The 23,870-nt window shown below is 36.7% G+C and overlaps 1 protein-coding gene across 1 annotated transcript; it reads right to left on the bottom strand.

The window, feature by feature from the left end:
- Nucleotides 1–3,422: 3,422 nt before the first annotated feature.
- LOC120766926 (extensin-like) lies at nt 3,423–5,444 on the bottom strand. Its single transcript, XM_040092674.1, has 2 exons — nt 5,348–5,444; nt 3,423–4,456 (listed from the first exon to the last, which is right to left on the bottom strand). Exons 1-2 carry the CDS (start codon nt 5,442–5,444, stop codon nt 3,423–3,425), a joined length of 1,131 nt encoding a protein of 376 aa, XP_039948608.1.
- Between the last annotated feature and the right edge of the window lie 18,426 nt (nt 5,445–23,870).

Genomic DNA, 23,870 nt, shown 5'->3' on the forward strand with positions numbered 1-23,870 from the left:
GGTATGACCAAATTGAAAAAATGGCGCCCAAAAGCAGTTTTTTGATAATAACTCCTTTCCGGCTCATTTTACAGGAAAAAGAATTAAAAGTAGATGAAATTTTCTACAATTTATGTCTTAACCTTTTCTTTCCTAAAATCAATAGTTTCGGGCGCGCTTGAGCACTGCCAGTGTATCCAATACACGTTTCTTCAGAAATACCCATTTCCACACCACCATGAGGTAAAGAAATCGGCGCATTTTTTTATCGTGGTATCCATAGTAGGTCTAATCCACATCTGACTCACTATTTAAATATTTTGGTCAATTTCCGTCATTTCATCGTCTTCAATACTTCAATACCGATTGAACTATCGAAGACGGCAGTTTCTTCGGCATCATCGGCGATAGGATCATAAGTTTCATCGTGGTCCTCTTCGTTCTCGATTTCATCGTTTATTTGCTCGATAATAGTGTCCGTTTCTTCTTCTTCAATGTCGTCTTGTGACGGAAATGGCGAATTATCGCAAGAACCACCATAGTTCGTGCACACAACGGAATACTTTAGTCCTTTTTCTGCATCCGCAAGCTTCTTGACAAACTAAGTTTCAGTAAGCTTTCCGGAGCAGGAGGATCGAATGTAGTAACAGGAATGAGCCCGTTCTTGATTTTTTCATCCCCATTGTTCTGCAATTTTTCCGTTTCCATACCATTGTTGAATTTGGTGATAAGTTCGAAACGAATGTTGTCGTGCTGCTGCTTCTGTTGGTGGTAGCGAGGCAATATTGAATTTTCTCTTATATGCTGATGCTGTGAAGCATGCATATCTATATTTATTTAGAGATGTACTTTTTCCGACTTTTCACATCGCTGTAGCTGTATAAAGTGACAAGGAATCGCTCTCCAGCTTTAGCAATGTTCTCCGGATCTGCACTTTGATTTTAAATCACTACTGATAACCTCGTATAAATCTGGGTTTTTGAAAGGCCTTCCAATAAATTTCATTTTTCCTGATAAAATAATACCGATGATATCACAACCACTTAAGGCATATAAAAATGCAATATGATTTGAGGCTGGTTTGGTATATTTGTCGTGAAATTTTCCTTTTCCAGTTTGAGGATGTATGTATATATTTGGATGCTATTGGATGAAGGCTGTCAAAAGAACGAGAAGATCTATATTCTCACCGACAACTACAACGAAACGAATGCCGATGAGAAGTTTATTGGTATTAATTATTAACGTATCCGCATCTTCGGTGGTTTTTTAACCACGAAGTGTTCCAGCTTCAAATTTTATCTCAACATTTCAATGACGCGGTTCTTGTTTGTATCGTTAATCAGGAATTTACTTTAGATACAGTTGGCGCTTTCATTGTTTCTGTAAAAGTATGTCTTACTGATTTCTATGATTTTTCGTGACTGTCGGGATCGTTCTACATACAAATACTATAATGGCATTGGTGGTATAGTTATAGTATACGTTTACGTCCGCAATGTATTTATTGCAAATAGATAAAAATGATTCGCCCTGTTGTCAAACGACTCGGTGTAATAAGTATCCTCCATCGACGATACCATATATAGTATTTTCAAATTGATATCGCCAGAATGATGTTCAAATGCCTGATACATCTTGGATTTTATACATTTGCACATGCCCTCGTCATTGAAAAGGATAATTGAATTCGACTGCCCGTACGTAAGAAAAATTTTCAAGTTCATCTTCATAACTTTTAGCGATGCACATTCTTTGGAAAATTAACAAAGTATTAATCGGACAAACTCGTTTTCTATCCGAATGCCTGTAACTCATAATAGCAAATAATTTTACTCTGTCATTACGTTTAGATTTTACAGTATGGAAATCACTGCCAATGATTTTCGAAATGCCAGCACTACCAACTTATTGAGACATATGAATGTAAATGTAATCTACAATATGTAAACTATAGACATACATATATATGTATGCACATATGTATCATGCAAGTGATGCAGCAATCCGTTAACCAAATGTATATTTAAGGAGGTATTCACAAAGAAGGGCCTTTCAAAGGTCAAATCCATCCATACACAAATGTCCTACTTCTTTATAAACAAATAATCAAACCGATATTTGTCATATGGTATGCCAACTGGGATGTGCCAACGATAACAGTGCGTTAATATTATACAACGTTTTCAAAGCAATGTGCTCAGAGGCATTGTAAATGCTATAGGTACTGCAGAAATGCTGATATTCATCGAGACCTATAGGTGAATACAGTCGCCGAAGAAATAAGGAGTCACGCAGGCGGAGTGGTCATGTTAATTTGCTGAACAGCCATAAGTTACATGAAGGCAAATCAGGCGAATGCGGTGGTTGCGACACAATACGGATATTGGTTGAAAATGTGGCGAAATGATCACAAATAACAAATGCAGTATGAGATGGTGAATTATCACACTTCTTTGTTCCATAAATTTAGACATAGTAAAAACGCTGAATTCACTTTTAGAGCCTCACAAAACGACGCATATCTCGAATTCCAATGTATATTTTGACGTGAAACTAAGCAGAGGCAAAGACCAAGCTAAACTAATGACATCAATACTAACAGTACTACCAACTTAATGAAAAAAATTTACCAATTCGAAAAACACGCGATGTATAAATTAAAAATTTCAATTTGATCACAGTAAGAAAAACCAAAAATCAATCAAAAATGAAGAAATCTTATGTGTTCTCCGAAGAACAAAGGAGAAAAATTAATATTTCGTTATATACTAGTTGTGAAAGAATTGGAAAAACTCCTGATGAAGAAGTTTAAAGTTCGGTTCACTAAGGTCTGGGCTGACGAAGGTCTGGGCTGACCTTCTTCATACACTTTGTGGATAAAGCGCCCTCTAAAGTATGTAATTGCCAACTATTATTGCTATGTGTAGTTCATCTAAAATAATCGCTTAACGCTGAAATGCAGTCGCCAAGAGCCGATACAATGAGACCAAAAGCTTTTTGAAAGTGATGATATTTCTCCGTTTCTTTTGAGTTGAACCTCCCACACAATACCACCTTTCACTTTGTGCTACTTTTGTAGCATTTCGTAAGCGTGAACACAGCCGGTCTCATTTATATAACAAATTCGTTTATTATTTACTAAAACTTCATAAACATTAAAATTAATTAAAAAACATAAAACAAAATCAAACAAAATTATTTAACGCGTTTGTATGTATGTATGTTTTGCGTATGTATAGGTATGTTGAGTGCATTTAAATTTTAACATGTGCTATGTGTTGACGCGTATGAGTGTGTGTTTAAATGGCCAACTGATGAACAGAGTTCTTCTTTCCTCCATTCTCGCTTTCGATGACTATTATACTAAATATGTTTATGGAATTTTACTAGTTTTTGGAGCGCTCCGATGCTCCTGCTTACTGTTTAACAACCAACACCGTTTACTTCTTCTTCAGAAAGAAGCGGTTGCTGGGTGGTCCATAGCTGGACGATGGCAAGTGAGTGGGCTCTTCCACCACGATGGGTGCCATGGGTTCCGGAGCCAAGTATTGATTGCTGGGCGACTGGACGGTGGGCTGTGGCTGCTCGCCGGCGGCAAAGGGCAATGCAGTTGGCAAGTCAAAGGCATCGGCGGGCAAATCGTTTACGAACTGTGGCTGTTGGTCGTGCGATTGCGGCTGCTCCGACTCCAAGGCAGGCTGAATGGTAGTGAGTGGCGCAGTGAGATCAGCAGCGAACTCATCAGCTGCAGGAGCGCCATACTCGGCGGCAGGCAAATCAGCATGACGAGGATCCATATCGGCAGCGATAAAGTTGTTGTTGCCATTGCCATTGTCATTGTGGTTATCATTTTGCTGTTGTGGTGGTGGTCCATAGACGGGAGCTTCCTCTTTCTTGGTCTTGTACTTGATGAAGTAGACTTCCGGTTTGGAGGGTTTGGTTGGTGCCGCTGTAGGTATAACAATATCCTTGGTGGCTTCGGGTTTCTTGTGTAACACATAGATGAGTGTCTTCTCTTCGTTTTGTGGTGGTGGTGGCACAACTGGTGGACGAATGGATGGTGGTGCTGGCGCCTTAATGAAAACGATTTTGTAGTGCTTTTGCTTGGCGGCTGGGGCATGACGCACGCGTGTCTCGATCACATCCTCATCCTCGAAATCTTTGGGAGGCACGTGCACGTACACATGCTTGTGCACAGTGGTCGGCTGCGGTGCGTAAGGGTAACCGCCCTCTTGTGCTATGCTCGACTGTTGGTAGGCGGCATTGTAGGAGTCTTGCTGATCGAGTGGTAGTGGTTGAACCGCCTGGTACTGCTGCTGATTGACGTCTTCGGGTCCGGCTGCTTCGGCTGGCTGCTCAATGTTGTTCAATGCGGGCTCACCGGCGAGCGGTGTGCCATAAGTGGTCGGTGGTGGTGCGGCAAAGTTGCCAAAGGCATGCTCGGAGGGCAGCTGCTGGTGCAGTGAGGCGGGATCTGGAAGTGCAACAAAGAGTGTGTCGGTGATTAGCGGCTCTAAGATTGGGAGTGATTTTTTTAATAAATTCAAAATTTCTAACGGTTTTTTTTTTGTTTTGTGCAGTTACCTAATGAACTTTTTCTTGAAAAGGTGAGATATTGCATAAAATATTATTAAATCAGTTTTTATTTTGGAAAACAAATGTTCTCTTGTTTGTTAAACAATTATTTTTTAATCTCTTTACATTTAAAAATATTAAAAAAGTATATAAAAAACCTTTTTCAAAATGTTTAATTTTAAAACCGATTATTTTAAAAATCAGTACCTATTCAAAAGTATTAAAATTATATTTGTTTACTTTTTATTAAATAAAAATTTTTAGTTAAAAAATTAATAATTTCCAATCTCTTAAAAATTCATTTCAGATTTTTACAGATTTCAATTTTTCTAATTCTTAAATAAATATTTTACACAATTTATGGGCTAGACTTTTTATATTATAAAAAATAATAATATTTAAGAAATTTATTTTGACTTCAGACATTACTTTTGCCTCAGATTTTATTTTTTTTAATTTATATATATCACCAAATTCAATCTTATGTATTTTCATAAAAAGCCAATTAACCAATAAAATTTTTGAAATTTATTTTTCGATATGGCAACTCTGTTTTCGAAACAATTTTTAAAACTAATCTATATTTTGCAGATTTGAGTAGTGTTATCGTTTTACTTTTTTAATCGACTTATTTGAAGCATAATCTTGAATTGGATTTATTTGATTCACTATACAAGGGAAATTCTATTTTTCCAAGTTTCGTTTCGTATATTTAATTTTTGCAGCTCAAAAATATTATATATTTTCAAATATTCGGTTGTATATTTTAATTTTTTTGGTCAACACTAACTTTGCAGTAATCCATTGTAGGTGTAACCTACAAGCGGCGCCTCAGGACGCGCCAAAGCGCCCGCAATCAAGCAGCTCACTAACACAAATACACGCATTATGCACAATAAACAAAAACACAAACAAATTAAAGGCTGCAAATCCTTTAAAGAAAATGTTCAAAGTATTCCAAACTGTATGACACTGCCTCTTTATCCACCGGAAGTGTGCACTCTATAGCGGTAAAGGAAGCTTTGTAGGGAAGAGCAAGTCACGAACTGATGCCAAACCAACGGCCACAACTGTAATTTATATGATTCCAAAAAACTGATGCGCATTGCAACAATTGACGTTCGACCATTAACACTTGAAACTCATACAAGGCAACTGCAGAAGGAACAACAACAAATGCCAACAACTGCAGAAGAAATACAAAACCCAAAAGGCAAAAAAAATCGAAAAAAACCCAAAAGTAACCGAAATTTCGAACTTTTGCCTTAACTAAAATGCCATTAAAATTTGTAATTGAACTTTGGCGATATAGCAAAGCGCAAAAGCGATCGGACAACAAGCAATGCATGGCAACAACAACGCAAGCACAGCCGAACAAAATGAAGAGCAACTTGAAAGAGCCAACAAAGAGAGCGAACCTTTGACTTGTGCGCATGAAGGCTGATTTTTGTGGACGCAGCAGCAATTAACAACAACAACAGTGCGCAAGTAGCACAAATAACAACAATAATTATTATAATTAACGAGGATACGCACATATACGCTTATATGTATGTATATGTACATAAATATAGAAAATATTGCGCGTGTGTCATTAAAAGGGCAACAAAGCAGCAAAGACATATTTAAGGAATTCACCTATTTATTATTTCATGCATACAAACATACACATACATGCATTTAGCTTCGTTTTTGGCTGCAAAGCCGAGAAGCGTGGAAAAAATTTGTTATTCGTGTTGATTTGTTGAGTGTCAAAAAACCTTCGCTCGAGTGCGGTGCTTCCAGCAAGAGATGCATGAAGATTTACAACAACAACAGCCGCGGTAAACTGCTGGACAACAAGTTAACTGGAGCTATTTTCATATTGAGCCAATGTTAAGTTGCACACAAGAGGCACAAACACATGTGCTCGTGTGTATGTGCCTGTTGTTGTTGCTGCTAATGTTGTTCGTGGTTTGGGCTACAACTTTATCGCGGGCAATTGCCACTTGAATTGAAACAGAAAGTCATGTATGAATATACACAGATAGATTTCTATGTGTGAGTGCATAGCTATGACTAAGCAATGTCGAATTATTTAATGCTATTCATTCATAAGTAAATTAATGCTTACTTTATTTTTTACTTCATTCTGAGATCTTAAAATTTGGTCCACAACTGAAAGTAAACTCGTAGTATTTAAAACGTTAAACAGAGAGGCTTCACACGCTCCAACTTGGGCCAACTTTTTCTGTCTTGGCTATTGGAATCTAAGAAACTAATTAATGTACCGAAAATATTCTTCTTCTTTACTGGCGCAGACGCCGCTTACGCGATTATAGCCGAGTTTACAACAGTGCTCTAGTCGTTCTTACTTTTCGCTGTTTGTTGCCAATTGGAGATTGCAAGTGTAGCCAAGTTCTACGACTGAACTATGTCAAATGTCGTCATATATATCGAAAATCTTATCATTCCATCATCTGCGGTACTCGCCGTTGCTAATGTGCAAAGGACCATAAATCTCCCGCAGAACCTTTCTCTCAAAAACTCGAAACGCCGATGTTGTCATCGTCCATGTCTCTGCACGACATAGCAGGATCGGGATGATGAGTGACTTATAGAGTTTGGCCGACTGTTGGTTTGATGACAGGAGATATTTTATCTTGCCCTCGTACACTACCAGACCAATTTGCTTCGCGTTCTTATCCAGCCTGGAGAAAGCTGAACTATCGACGCGATTGTTGAGACCAATGATATCAATATCATCTGCGTACGCCAGCAGCTGTAAGCTTTTATAGATCTTCTCTATTCAGATCTACAGCTCGAATTATTTTCTCCAAGTCGCATTTTCTGAAACATCGTTTGGTATCGGACGGCTCGGAGAGGCCCTTTGAGATCCTAACGGAACTTCTGATATTGCTCAACGTCAGTTTACACAACCGTTTTACATTTGTGATGATAACCGAAATTATACTGCCTAATTAAAATTCGGCTCCATTCGTAAAATTAAAATTCCGTAAGCAATAACAATCAAATTTGTATTATTGATTAATGGAATATAGAATACTGCATCAATTAATTATTGACCGCCCTTGCGTTGAGATTTTTCGTTAAGGGGGTAGCCTGCTTTAGAAACTTCAAAAAATCGATTTTTTTGGCATTAATCTCTTTAAAATTATCTAAGAATATGTCCCCTAAGTTATAGATAGGAATTCGAAATATTTTCGAAGCTAGAGGGGAAATAATAACCGAGCGTCTAGCAGATATATGAGCGCTTGGGCAGAAAGCGAAAACTTTGACGCGCGATTTCTCGGTTTTTCAGTTCTACGATTTTTCTTAATTGGCGACCTGAATAGAAGAAAAGCTCAACGTCGTATGGATTTTGGGGAAAGTTTATTATCTTCGGCATTAAATTATCTTTTATTTAAACTAAAAAAACTTAGAAAAGTCAAGATTGAACATATTTTTAAACAAAATAAAATAAAAATTTTTTGGCAAAAAAAATGCTTCCCAAAGGCAAAATAATCATTAATTTAATCAGTTATTTCTGTCAATCCTAAAAAAAAAATCTTTAAAAAATCGATATTTTGAAGCAGGCTCCCCTTAAACACTCAAACTTACGCACTTACGCTAAGTTTTCTTTTCCATAGAAATATGACAAGCTGGCTTCAGAAAATGACGGAAATTTCAAAGTTAAAAATTTTCCGATCTATATTTTAAAAACAAAAACATCGTTTGTATATGTATATTGAAACAAATGGAGAGACTAACGGTTATGGCTAAATCGACTCAGCTTATTGTGAAAATCCAACGCTGCCTTCTGGGTTACAATTTTCGTGGCAATTTTAATATTTCAACATTTTAAAAAGCCTCAAAAATTAAAAAACAAATTGCTATCGAAAGAGCTTATGAAACAAAAAATTATTAATTACGTGTGTAAGTCAAAAAGGTAGAAAAGTATGGGTATTGTGCCAATATTCTCTTATTATACCCTGAACAGGGTACATTAAATTTGTCACGAAGTTTGTAACACCCAGAAGGAAGCGTAGGAGATCCCATAAAGTATATTTATAAATGATCAGTATGTTGAGCTGAGTCGATTTAGCCATGTCCGTCTGTCTGTCTATTCGTCTGTCCGCCTGTGTATTTTTTTCTTTTCAAGAAGCTTCTCATTTGACGGAACTCCCGATATCGGACCACTATAACATACAGCTGCCATACAAAGTGAACGATCGGCATCAAGTTCTTATATGGAAAACTTTCGCATTTGTCGTGGTATCTTCACGAAATTTGACATGGATTACTGCTCAAGGTAATAACATAATCTCCGAAGAAATTGTCTAGATCGGTTAACTATAGCATATAGCTGCCATAGAAACTGAACGATCGGAAAAACGTTCTTGTAGGGTAAACTTTTGCATTTGACAAGATACATTCCCGAAATTTCGTATAGAATATTTCCTAAAGCAACAATGTAATCTCCGAATAAATTGTTCAGATCAGCTTACTATTGCATATAGCTGCCATACAAACTGAACGATGGTATCAAGTTCTTGTATGGACAACTTTCACCATTTGACAAGATATATTCACGAAATTTGGTATATATTATTTCCTAAAGCAACAATGTAATCTCCGAAGAAATTGATCAGATCGGTTGACTATAGCATATAGCTTCCATACAAACTGAACACATAGTTACTAAAAGAAATGCACCTGTGAAGGGTATATTAGTTTCGGTGCACCCGAAGTTAACGTTTTTTCTTGTTTGAATTGTGAATAAAATTTCCAAGTCAAGTTTGTAATGACAGAATCGAGTCGTCGCAAACATAAAATTTGTATTCAGAAATAAAACGAAAATTTCCAAAAATTATTTCTTTCTTTGAGAAAAAAACAAAAACATTTTTGAAGTCTTACTCTAAAAATGACAGAATTCCTTTTTAAGCTCTTGCAAAATGTTGCAACAGAGATTATAATTTTGTTCACGCAACGGTTTTTTGAATCACCTAAAGCTAATTGAGTCCGAGTACGCTGTTATAGCCAAGTTTACAACAGCACACTGTCCTGTCCTTTTCATTGGGGGTGTTTTTTTACATAGTGGGTCCCTAACCCAGCGTACAAACCTGGAAGGAATGTTTCGCCTTCTCACTTTAGCTCGTCTTCAAACGGCTGTGTTTTGGCTACCCAAAGGATACTTGATCTAAGACCGGAAGTCGTGAGCTGCTTGAGCCATATGTAAAAGAATCGTTTATGGTCATCTCCAAGTGAATGGCGTCAGAGAACTTTCCTCACTTGCGTGAACTTCTACACATGGGTATACACCCAAAGGCTGATACTCCCGTTCTCTAATAGGCTTAATGTACATACATACATATCTCGTAAACCACTAATGCTAAAATTTCGCTTAGAACAAATCTTATAAGAACTCTTATCGGCAGTATGAAAATGATTGAAATCGAATTATAACCCCGCCGATAAACCAATATCCAAATGCGTCAGAGACAATAAATTTTACACCCAGGATAATACAAGAAGGTTTTACAAGAACTGGGGTTAAATTTGGCGATGGGCGTGTCACCGCCCACACTTAGGTGAAATAAGTTGTCTAAAGATCTATTAGATTCAATTTCAAACAAAACCGGTACATCACATTATCTTGACGTTTTTATGATTAATTTTGAAAATAGAACTGCAACTACGCCTACTTCCTATATAACACAATTTTAAATTCCACCTGATTCTTTCCCTTTCCACTACCTACACAAATCAAGCACATATTAGTACATCCGTACAAAATTTTGCACAAATAATACTTTTGAGATAAGCCATCCCGAGAATAAAAATTATCAATATTGGATATCGTATGCCTGACTTTTTTTCAAAAATAACATTTTAACTGTGAGATATGTTATTCAAATGCGGTGGAAATATATCTTTATTAATAATATACCTCTGTTCCAAAAAGGTGCTGAATTGGGTCATTACTTCCCATAGCTCCCATATGTATGCCTAATATAAAGATTTTCGAACTTTCGGGTGACTTTGTGCTGGATATATCGTCCAATATTTGAATTATCTCAATGAAAATGAAAAAGCTTGTTGTAGTCATAATAGTATATTTTTGTGCCTAAAATGGATGAAATCTGACTCTAGCCCCCATATATCTAATATCAGCATTTTCGAACATCCAGTTGACTTTACTGCTTGTACTATATGTATATTATTAGTGACATGTGAGGTACTTATTGAAACTCAGTGAGTATATGAGCATAATATAAGTTAATAAGACACCAAATTTGATTGTTATCCACCCACAATTTCGGCAAACAAATAATGTTGAATTTTTTCGCAACACTTTTTTTCAATAAAGTATAGCTGTTGTTCGTTTTGAAATCAAATGTTAAATATTTAAAACGAATATCTATTACATTCAGCTTTCTCACAAACCTATTGACCAATAGAAAAGTTAAACATTAACCCCAATCTGTACTGCATCGTTCCATCTAAATTTTACTGTTTCAAAGTTAAGGAGAACAAATGTAATTAGGTTAGCTTACAGGTTGCAAAAATACACTCTCATTTCCAAATATGCACATACATACATATGTTAAATATATGAGCTCAACTCTCGCAGACTCAAAGTACAAGCTTCAACCCAAATATCAAAATTACGAGCGCCCACATTTACTATTCGAAAGCATTTCTAGACGCTTCATAACAATTTGTAAGCATGTAGTAACTAGTTTAATGATTTACAGTTTAAACTGTTGCAAAACTAATTTCGTGGTTTTGCTAACTTAACTTGTATTATTTTAGAAAACCATTCAATTTTCACAATTAGTTTGAAATCTACGTTTGCTGTTTTCAATAACTTTTTTTGATTTAACTGAACCTACAAATACTTTATAAAAACAAGTAAGGAAGGGAATAAGTTCGCGTGCAACCGAACATTTTACACTCTTGCAACTTGCAAGAATCAAAGCCAGGAAAATATTTTAAGGTGTAAAACCAATCATATTGAGTAAAGTCAGCCGGACGTTCGAAAATCCTGATATTAGTTATATAGGGGCTAAACCAAGTTTTCTATCAAATTTATCTATTTTAAGCACAAACAGTGTACTGTTATGAATAAAACACGATCTCTTATTTTCATTGGGATAACTCACATATTGGCCGCTATATTCGCGGTACAAAGTCAGCCCGAATTTCGAAAATCTTTATATTAACCATATGGGGGCTAAGGAAAGTTTTGGTCCAATTCAACCCATTTTTGACATACAGACATATCATTATAAGAGAGGGACTATCCCTTAATTTCAATTATACGCAGCACACATTAACCGACATTTTCGATCAAAAATACCGTGGTCTAACTATTCGGTGCCTAGGGTCTTAAGGTAGTAGTCTGGTAACTTATGCCTATTTTCATGACCTTTTTGGAGGTGGGTTTTTTATAAAAAAATAAAAATGAATTATCTTGAATATTTGGACTGTTTTTATTTACATATTGAACATATAAAAGAAAATATTTCTGAAAAAATTTAATATTTTATTACTATTATTATTGTCACTCGAAGTTGCAACCTCAAAAAAATGCACGTGGGTGGCCCGAGTGATTTTGGCTCTTGATATTATCTGAGTTCAAATATTCTTGATTACTCTTAATCTATAGTCATGTCATTCTGGTCGGAACTACGGAAGTTAAATTTCAAGGGTAAATAACAAATTGGCGGACTTTGAAAAAAAGTCCTTTTATTTTAGCAATGAAAGGGTTGTAAAATAAAAAGTTAGGGGTGAAAAAAATTCTCGTTAGTACCGACTAGAACTATAAGTGTGTAAAACAGCCGAATTCTGTTTGAAATTTTCACAGTATATTCTCAAGACATTGTATTTTCAAATTAAGCAAAAAAAAATTTCGATTTTTTGAACCCAAGCTACCAGACTACTACCTTAAACAGTTTTTATTGGATTTAAACAATTTTTGATCATAAGGTGGCACACACTAAGAAAATTATTCGTGCAAAATTTTATCCCGTTATATTACTTTCTTCTTGATTTGTGTACTGGAAACTGAACGAATCAAATGGAATTTAAAATTGTGTTATTTGGGAAGTCGTGGCGTGGCTATGGTCCGATTTCGTCCACCTTCATATGGTGATATAAAAATGTAAGAAGAATGCCACGTACTAAATGTTGTCGATATTGGTTTGGTGGGATCCCGAGGACCAAAAAAGGGGCGGTGCCACGCCCATCGTCAAATCTTCACCCTATGGCATACTTAGTTATTGATTTGTCACGCTTTTAATAGTTTTTAACAGTACCGTTATACATATAAGTTGCAGCTTGCACGGACGGACAGACAGACAGTCAACCGGATTTCAACTTTTCTCGTCACCCTGTTCACTTATATATATATATATAACCCTATAATGTATATGTCGTTTAATTTTAGATGATATGTACAACCGTTAGGTGAACAAAACTATAATACTCTCTAGCAACTAATTGCAAGAGTAACCAAACCAAAAAAGTGTACCTCACACTTTTGTATGTAGTATACTATTTTATCACCTCAGCCCAGAGGAATAAAGTAAATAAGTCGAGAAGTAATATGTACTGATAATATCCACTTCTTCTTCTTCTTTATTCACGTAGACACCGCTTACGCGGTCATAGCTGAGTTTACAAGAGCGCGCCAGAAGTTCTTCTTTTTCACTGTTTTTACCATTTAAAGATTACAACAGTCGACAGGCCCTTCTCCTCCTGATATTTCCAACGGAGTGGAGGACTTCCTGTTGCTCTACTTCCCCAACTCTCTGAGCAGAGGTTCCATTCGAACGACATGACCTTGCCAGCGTAGCCGCTATCTTTTGATCCGCTGACCTATGACAATGTCGCCATATATCTCGTACAGCTTATCGTTCCTGCGACTGCGGTATTCGCCCTTGCCCTCACGCCAAGGACCATAAATCTTCCGCGGAACCATTCTCTCGAAAATATGTAACGTCGTCTTATCAGATGTTGCCCTCGTCTAGGCCAGTGGTCGGCATTTCTTAGCACAATTGTGCAAACTAACTTCACACGTACGCTTACGCTCTATCCTTCAGTCGTTGTCGAGCCAGCAACGAATTAACATCAGGCAAGACTATACCGCAAAACCAAATATGCCCTGTGAGAAATATTTTACGATTCTAAATGCCTTTGGTGCCATTCAATGCCTTTTATGTTCCAAGTTTTTTAAAGATAATAAGGAATATATCCTTAAATCATCATATCAAGGCTGTCGTTGTTGCTGGTGTTAATACTGGTTCCAAGGTAGACGAAATTATCTACGACTTCCACGTTATGACTGTCAACAGTGACATGGGAACCAAGTCGCGATTGCGACGACTGTTTGTTTGATGACAGGAATTTTTCTTGCCTTCGTTCATTACCAGACCCATTTGCTTCACTCCTTTGTCCAACCTACAGAAAGCAGAAGTAACGTCACGATTGCTCTGGCCACTGATATCGATGTTCTCGGCGTACGCCAGCAGTTGTACACTTTGTAGAAAATTATACCTTCGCTACTCAGGTCTGCAACTCGAATTATGTTCTCCAGGAGTTGATTGAAGAAGTCGCATGATAGTGAGTCGATTTTCTGAAACTTTGTTTGGTTTCGAACGTCTCGGAGAGGTCCCTGCCGATCCTGACTGAGTTTTTCATGCTGCCAAAAGCAGGTGTGTGTCCATCCTCTTTTTACGGGTATTTTCCAAGATTTGCCACTTGGTGAAAATCTGGTCAGTTGTTTTTTTCCAGGCCTGAAGTCATACAGAAAAGCTCCAATCAGTTTGTTAGTTAGGCTTTAATCTTTTACACAGTACGCCCGATAGAACCTTATTTGCGATGTTCAGGATTTTTATCCCAAGGTAGTTGGCGCAGTTTATGGGGTCTACCTTTTTATGGATTGGCATGCCCTTATTAATGCGTTGTCGCCTTATTTGAACAGCTCGGCCCCCACCGCTTTGTCGTTCTTCAGATGTAATTGATATTCGAACTTCTTCATGGTCGAGCAATGGAACGTCTACTCCATCGCCATCGATTGGGGAATCGGGTTTACCATACCCAGGTGTTCTGTTTTCACTACCATTCAGCAGCCTGGAGAAGTATTCCCTCCATAATTTCAATATGCTCTGATTCATCAGGTCATCAAACAGAAATATTTGCATCGATAGATAAGGGTGAGTGGAAAATAGAGGTATATTTCAACAAGAACAGCACGTTTTCAAAAAGGTCACTGAGTAAAAGACAGAACAGATTTATAAGCAAGCAATTAACGGTACAAAACGAATTAGGAGGCCTTCCAGATGCTACAAATTCAAGGAAATGATAAAGCAATAAAAACAGTACGAAATATTTAAGTAATTTAAAGAATATCAATAAATAAGTAATGCAAATCGACAAATATTTATACGATAAGTATCGATAATATACACTTAAAGTGTCTGCGTTTACTTGCGACGCTCTTGAAGGGCACCACCTCTGCCAATGACAATGAACTGGGAAGTGTTTTCACTATTCTACAAGACCATCAGCAGCTTTATTTTTCTTCTTCGCTTACTTTGTTTTGTTTTTGATGTGTTTAATATCTTTTGCTTTGCTTCTTATTCGCTGCATCACCAAAACAATGGCACCAAAACCGGCAGCATCATGGCTGACCCAATTTCCCAGAGATCCACTGTGAGCATGAAACCTTTGTGTTTGTTGTACAAAAAAAAACGAGTACTCTTGTAGTTACAGCAAAAACTTGCGCGGTATTGAAGTGACGCAACATTGAATTGAAGAAGTTATTTCTTTGTTTTACTTATAATCGCCACGGCTGACCTGACGTCGCTCTTGTTGTTGTACTCGCATATGCCACAGTTGCTGTTGCTGAGTGTTGTACATAAACGTCATAGCGACATGCTTTGATTGTCAACGTCAACGTCAACGCAACATATTCCACATATTCCACATTTATCACATTTTAAAGGGGCGTTATTGTTGTTGTAAATAAAGAAACGATGTACGAGGGCCGTTCAACACTCGAAGGCCACAATCGCATAGCAAACGGGTAGTGTTTGAGCCGTCATTTATGGAGTTAGGACACTATAGATATTCAAAATCTTCATCGCCCGTAGAATTCCTTTTGTTTTCGAAGAATCTGATAGTATTCGTCCTTTTGTATCAAAATGTCAATAACTAAATACCGGAATGGCATTAAACTTTATCCCTGAGATAGTATGAGAGAGCTTTGAAGGAGCACAAATCTCGGCACCCGCCTCACTGATTTCAACCAAATTTGGTGCGTAACATTTGTCTTACATTCCTAGGTCACAGTGCCACAGCCAAAATCGGACTAGAACCACGCCCACTTCCCATGTAAAAACTTTTCGCGAATTATCCAAATCGAACCAAAACTGATTGAGCCCCTAGGTACCGAATATATCCACCCCAGTACTTACAGTTGACTTTTACCGAAAATTTCGGTCAATGTGTGACATATATGTACAAGTCTAAACGAAATTCAGATCCTTTGCTGATAATAGTAGTTTGGGTTTAAAATTAGTTGAATCGGGCCAATACTTCCCTTAGCCCCCATATATTCAATATAAAGATTTTCGAAATTCCGATATGAAATCACCGCATATTTCGGCAAAGTTGTAAGTTCTCTAATAACGGTGCATGAATAAAGTCGGCAAAAAACTTGCATTAGGCCTAATTAACAACAAGTCTTGTATACCTGGAAGCATTAACCCGGTTTTAATCCTAAGTTGCAAAAGAATGCAATGTTTGTTTATACTCGGAGTGGTTAATGGCTAAAATGTGATTTTTGGTCAAATAATCGTCCTTCGAATGTTGGATTCTGAGCAATTTTTGGTCTTCAGTCAACTTGTGCGGAACAGACCGTGCACACACCTTTCGCAAGCCCAAATGTTCGGTCAAAATGCGATGTTCAATTCCATTTCTATGAATTTCAATGATGATTTCGGCTGATTTTTGATGAATTCACGCACAGTTTCGATGGAATTTCCGGTGATCACGGGTTTTTAACCGAACCATCACTTGACTCTCTACTGCAACACCAATTAACTTTTCAAATAAAGTGTTCTACACATAGTCTCTACTAATATCTGCTCCTTTGTCTGAACTGCAATATTGGACTACTAAAGCTAATAGCTGCCATTAAGCAGATACTTAAAATGAAGTGGCAGTTACCGCGAGCATTACTCTCACCGATTACTTTAAGGCAATAAAATGCGAAAACTAATATAAGATAACCATTTCTACATAAAAGTTCGAAAAAATTTGGTTTTTAAGAATTCATATTTTATTAATAAAAATATTGGCTCTCTCCTGAAAATCCTCCACAAAAAGGTGTTTGGCGGTGAGGAAGATATCTCTGATCCAAATTATCTGAAATAAAAAACCCAAAAATATTACTTTTAGGACAGATAAATACAGGTAACGATCAAAGAAATAGTCGAAATTTTGATTTCATACAAAATGGCGGCTCCCAACAAAAAAAATCTTTTTTGCACGAAAATTTACACTTTAAAGTGACTTACAAAATCGAAATTTTTATCAGAAACTTTATTCCTTCGATCATTACCTGACAAAAGTATATAAAAAGATCCTGTGAAAATTTCAAGTCCATCAGTCTAGCCGTTTCGTATTTTTTACCGACGTTGAAAATATCGTTTCGAGAAAAACGCATTTAAAGTTTTGGGTAATACATTACAATAGACGAGCAGCTGCTATTCCGCGTTACGGTTCCGCCTACTTTCAAACGCTCGGAGACGTCTCTACAAATACGCTCATTATTTCGAAACTATTTACCGGATTACTTATATATGTATGTACATATATTCAAAAAGTGGATATAACCCCATAAGTCAAATATTGTAGTAACTAGATAACCTTCCTTCAATGAATGCCGCTATTGTCGAATACCGAGAAACTTCCTTCTCACTAAATTACATGAGAGAGTGAGTCCATTACTAATCTAGTTTATCACCAGCCGCTGTCTCCTATGCAAGCACACCTGTCTTCGGGCAAGGGTTTACGTGCACCAAACTCAATTACTGCCCAAAAAAGTTTTATTGACGCTGCACTGCTATGCAGCAAAAGTGAATGTTACAGAAGGAACAACAATTACGTTGCAAGTCGTTTATATTGCCTATTCACTTGTTGATCTTCCGCAACCTGCTTTAAACACTAAACAACTGTAATGCATTTCAGTGTGCTGTTTCCTTTACTGCACACACACTCGTACAAAAGTCTGCACTACATACCTTCTTACACTTAGCTGCTGAAGACAATTATCTGCGCATGCGCAGCCATTTAGTGCACTCAAGAGCACAGGTGCGCTCTTCTACCTCATTTCTCTTCACCACTTTATTTTCTATAAAATTTATTACCAGTTTGTAGCAAGCTTATTAGTACGTGTAGATGTGATCACGTGGGTATTCGCTTAGCTCTTGTTGCCAGCCTACAAGTAAGTTATTTGTATCGCCGTTTTTGGAAATCATGTTTATTTCGGGCTAGCTTTTGAAGTGCTTCACCATCATTATCAACACCATTATTTACTTTCCCATCAACCGCAATTTACTCATTAAAATATATAACGTTTAACATAACGCAAATAAATAGTTATGAATTTGGGTCAGTGTTTCACTGTCACTGCCAAATATTCCGAAAAAAATGTTTCATAATATCTACCCACGTAAAATCCATCATTTTTCGGTATTGTGGGCGTAAATTATATGGTATTTGCACCCTCTACTTCCAATATTTGCAAACAGAAAAGAAGTGCAATCGAGGGGTTGTTGAGTTGGAGTGCGACAGTTTTTGTCGATGCTTTAGCAATAAGCTTGAAGCACGTGGATCAAGTGCTTCACGATCGGTAGAAGTCACAGGTTTGGTCTCTATTTAAGTGAATAGAATTTGTGGCATTTTATTTCAAAATCGCCTACAAACATACAATGCGGTGATTTCACAGGAAAACATACAATGTAGCACCCTAATTCACATCTAATTTATAATTAAGTTTGATTAACTTCACATAAAATTAAACAAAAATAATGAAAATTTAAACGAAATTTAAATATTTAGCTTTCATGGCATTCATTCCTCAGTAGCTCGTTAATAATCCTTAGTTTTTGAAAACCAAAAAAATGTTAATATTTCACAAGGGGGATCCCCACGTTGAAACTCGCCAGTCTGCTTTTTATTTCTCTGTCAAACATCCAACTTTTTTAAATATCTGCTCTGTTATAAAATTAGCACAGATTTTAGTTATGTGTGTAAATAGAAAACATACCTTTTAGTCTTTCGATTGTAATTTTTTTATTGAATCTTAAAGTACAGAGGAATTGGTTATTTATGGAATAACACATCGTGCAAATAGCCTCAACGGGTTTCAATACACATACGCACTCGTTTGTCAAAATTTTCCAGGACTATTCTGCATAAATGTGGCTGAATATTATTGATGCAACATTGAATCTTCCCCTTTATAGCACGCTTGGTTGTCTTAAATAAGTGAAGAAATGGAATGGTGTTGCCTTCTGCCCAAAACTCATACCAAACTAACACGTTATGGATGGATGGATGTGTTTCGCACTGCGGCCGCCAAAATTTTTTTCAATAACGAAACTGTCAGTTGTCATTTTGTTTTTGTTTTTAGGGTTCTCAACACTTAACTACATAAATTGTGGCAGACTTAAATCTTGCGTCAATTTTGGAACATGCTTAACCATCTGAAATAATATACTAACATTTCAAATCGATTTTATATTCAATAGAGTTTGAGTTATAACCTTCCAAACTGTATCCACAGAGCCATTTTTGAAATTTGCTGCAGCGATTACTCGAAGACGAAATTTTGAGGTAAAATTAAAAAATTTTTAAACGTCGCCTTTGTTTTAGTTAATATTTTATACGGTTGATATATTCTGATAGAGAGTTTTTATATAGTTAACCGGATTTATTAAGTTTCTCAATTGAAGTTTGTAACACCCACAAGCGAAAGTGTGACACCTAATCCTTACATATACAGCCACGGTCACATAAATTGCACACTTGGTCTTCAAATAAAAACACTTATTCATTTCTTATGTTCATCAATAACAGATTTATAGAAGCATTCGCTTTGTTTTAGAAATTATTCACTTTCATATAATATTTGCACAACACTAAAAGAATAAATATTCTATTATTAATAATAAATACGAAACCATCAATATCATACTATATTTATAAATATGTCGGAAAAAAATGAGCAAATGATTGAAAAATGACAGAAGAATGCTCATTTCGTTAATATTTTACTATAACCACCATTTTTAATCACCCTCTCCCACATCTTCGCTGCAAATTTGGTTTGAATTTGTGCTGAGCTGAGTCGATTTAGAAATGTACGTCTGATACACGCAAACTAGTCTCTCACTTTTGGAGATATCGATCTGAAATCTTACTGGCATCTTTTTTCCCCAAGAAACGGTTTATTTGTCGATATTGGACTACTATAGCATATAGCTGCCATGCAATCTGAACGAGTGAAATAAATTGTATGGAAACATTTTTTATTTGACCAAATATCTGCATGAAATTGTTCAGATCGGACTGCTATTGTATGCTTAGTTACCGAACAATTTCAACTGTCAAATCGAATTATTGTTGGAAATTTGGTTTTGAAGAGGCCTATAGCTTCGATGATGACAAAGTTGACGTTTTTCATCCACGGAAAAGGCCGGAACCATTGCAGCAATGTAGCACCTTTGTAAGCGCATCCGGAGATCGAATAGCTCGAAAAATAATTAATTTCATTTCCCAACATATTCCTAAAATGAGTATATATATATGGGTATATTTGTACCCATAACTTTTCCAAACTTTTTAATTAATCATATCTAAACAAAACAGCGAAATAAAATTAGCTTTGAATTAATCTAAAACTTGTAGAATGTCAATTCAAGTATCATAAAACAAATCAAACTGAAGAGTAATCTAAGTGTTGGATTAAGGTGAATCGACGAATTTTATTTCACTTTGGTGGTATGTACACCGATCAAAACACTGGAATCGTTATTTTTAGCTCTTAAAGTTTACTTTTGCCTGAAACGAAGGGTTATGATTGGCGTACACGAACATAAAATAAATACGACAAATAATCTAGCAAAGCAAACTTTTATCAAAATTAATAATTCAATTATTTTTGGTGTAGGAGAAACTGAAATTTAACATAATGTGCAAAATGAGTGAAATCGAATTTTAACCCTTATATAACCGTTATGTTAAAAGCTATTATGTGCAACAATCCACTATTTAAATCCGTTAGAAGTATTATTATTTTGTCTGTCAATGGACCATATCTCAAGAACTACTCCACCAATTTCAACTTTGCAATATTATCACGATATTCTCACGCTCCAAGTATAAAAAAAGACGAAATCAAACATCAACCACGCTTAGTGCAATCCTCATATACTGAATTCAGTATTGTTTGGCAATTCATCATGGAAAGACTTACGCCTAACAACGTTTACAAATCGATCAACTTTATTCCGAATTCATGTTCTGTAAAGAATGCGCGCTGCTACTGAGCGTACCATTCGCAACAAAATCCCCCACCTTTAAACCCAACATTCATTATTGGATAATATTCGACCGAATCGACAACGTTCGGCACGAAGGGAAGGAAATATAGCAACCGTAACTGAACTGAAGCCGCTCGTGCTTCACAAGGGACATCGCTTCGCTCTATGGGCTCTTGAAAAGTTCCAAGAAGATCCGACCCTTTCCAACCAAATTATGTTCATCGATCAGCCGTATTTCCAGGATCAATATGTATGTATATAAACAAGCAAAATTATCGCATTTAGACGAATAGCAGCTTGAAGAGATTCAAAAGCCGCCATTACATCCAGAAAACAACGATTTAGTATGGTTTGTGGGCCGGTGGAATCATCGGTCTATATTTCTTCAAACATGATGCCTGTGAAAAAGTAACCGTCAATGTCGACCGTTATCGCGCCAGAAAACCGACCATCTGATGCCTGAAATTGAATTCAACAAAACGACGCCACTTGCCACACATGGCGTAAATCAATGGATTTGTTGAGAAAACTTCACTCGGAGAAAATAATTTCAGATAATAGTCTGCCGCTTATTTCTTTTTATTAGCCACACTAAGACTTGGTACGTTTCTCTAAAAAGCTCTTCTTTTCACTAGTTTCGACGAAGCCTAAGGAAGAGAAGAAAATGCCAGTTCAATGACGATAATATTCCAAAGAAAGTAAAAAGTGCCCCGGGTGCAAAACCAAAATTGCCAAATTCTACGGGTTTACAGCTAACATACACACTTAATCTTCTTTAGCCCACGTTCCCATGCAACATATTCAAGGTTATTCGCCGACTTTGACTAATCATAGGTAAACAACCCCAAAATGCAACATGAGGCAGACACAACACATTAAGCCAAGTGCGCCTACAAAGACAAGTGTTTCGACAACTTAACAATGAATTTCAAGAAGAGATTAACACAAGTAAAGCACTAATGACGAAGATGATGAAAATAACAATGGTTATTAAACAGTCAAACAAAAAGCACAAATTTTTAAAAACATTTGCGATTGAAGCTTGCGCACAGACGCGCCAAGGAGCTGACAAATGGTATTAAAACGAGACGGAAAGCAGATATCAATTGATGATATATAAAACATAGTATATGGTATGCTAGGCATTTAAGTGAATCTTAGCGGCAGCCCACTCAGCCATGAACAACCGGAGCATAATTAATAGCGATACAAATGGATCAGCGTATGGGTTGTGCTTTCGAAAATTAATTACAAAAGTCTTAACCCACATGAGGGGTTAATAATATAATACTCAGTACCATACTGTTGTAGGTAACTGTATGTGTTTGGTAGCAACAGAAAACGCAGTGTCAACAAAGGAGCAGATGACAACACAAAATTGATAAAGCCTAGCAAATGGACCAACACTTGAACATACCAACATATAACAATACAAAAAATATTTAATTATTGTTTCATGCACAAATATTTATGAGTAGACGGACGAAAATTAAGCATCTATAGATATACGTATGTATTCATTTTTCTGTTGCCCTCAGCATTAACGAAATTAAAAACGGCATGACAAAACATGCTGCCCTTAGCGTTCAGTAGTCTGCCACTAAGTCACCTAACTAAACTAGGCCATGCCACCGACAAACACACTCTTGAATTCGTTATGCTCACAATTCTACATATACTACAACGAGGACGGTCTGATAAGTACTTTGCCTCACCACCGGAGGGTGATATTCATAGTATATTCTCGTGTAGAGCTGCTTTTAAAATTTCAGCCGAATCGGACTCGTAGTTTTGCTTCCACCGCGTTCGTGATGGAAGAAATTTTGGTCGGTGAATTGACTCTTGGTTTTGGAGCGCTTGAAGGATATACACGATAGCTCGGTCTTAGTTTAGTAAGCTTTAGCCCGAAAATTATGCCCATGATCTCGTTTATACAGACCACCCATTGAAGGTAAGCGAGTTAGCTGAGACAGTAGGCACCTGAAAAGACTTTGAGGGTCATAATATGCATGAAACATTGGAAATAAGAAAGCTGTCGGATTGAAGGCCGTGGCGTTTATTTACTCCGGATGCCAAGCCAACAGTAAGAATCCATCATAGCGGTATTTGACGTAGTGTTTAAGAACAATTCGATGGCGTCGATGCAGTTTCTTATGATCATCACTGGATTATGGTTACACTGATCCACAACAGAAACCAAGTAATAGTCGACACAGTGAAATTCAGCCAGAGAACTTGCTTCCAAGAAGTTGAAGGTTGCCACTGGTCACAAATTTTATTGATTCAAAAAGTGTGATCTAAAAAAATACTCGGAGAAGAGCAAAACATTACACCGAATTTTAATACGATCCACCGTGACAAATATATTATGAACTATTGCCTTATCTAACCGTATGCGACTTTCTTTTTGTTTCTAAAATGGAAGAAATCACGGGACGGAAATCGCTGGGAGTTTGGAGTTGAATAAGAAGATAGTCCGCGTCTAAAAAACATTAGGCGGATTAAAAAAAATGGGAGGCATGGCAGAGTGGAGTGTTTCAGGTTAAGAGGAGTCTATACTGGGAAATAATTCCTCATATTCGATTGCTTTCGTAGGCTATGTACTTATCGGACTACCCTCGTATATACGCGAAGCTTATAATGCCCACTCATTTGGACCCCAGTTTTTGACGCACAAGCTAAGCTATGCAATGCGTCTGTGATAACGTATAATAA

This window comes from Bactrocera tryoni, chromosome 1 (assembly GCF_016617805.1).
Source record: "Bactrocera tryoni isolate S06 chromosome 1, CSIRO_BtryS06_freeze2, whole genome shotgun sequence".
NCBI lineage: Eukaryota > Metazoa > Arthropoda > Insecta > Diptera > Tephritidae > Bactrocera > Bactrocera tryoni.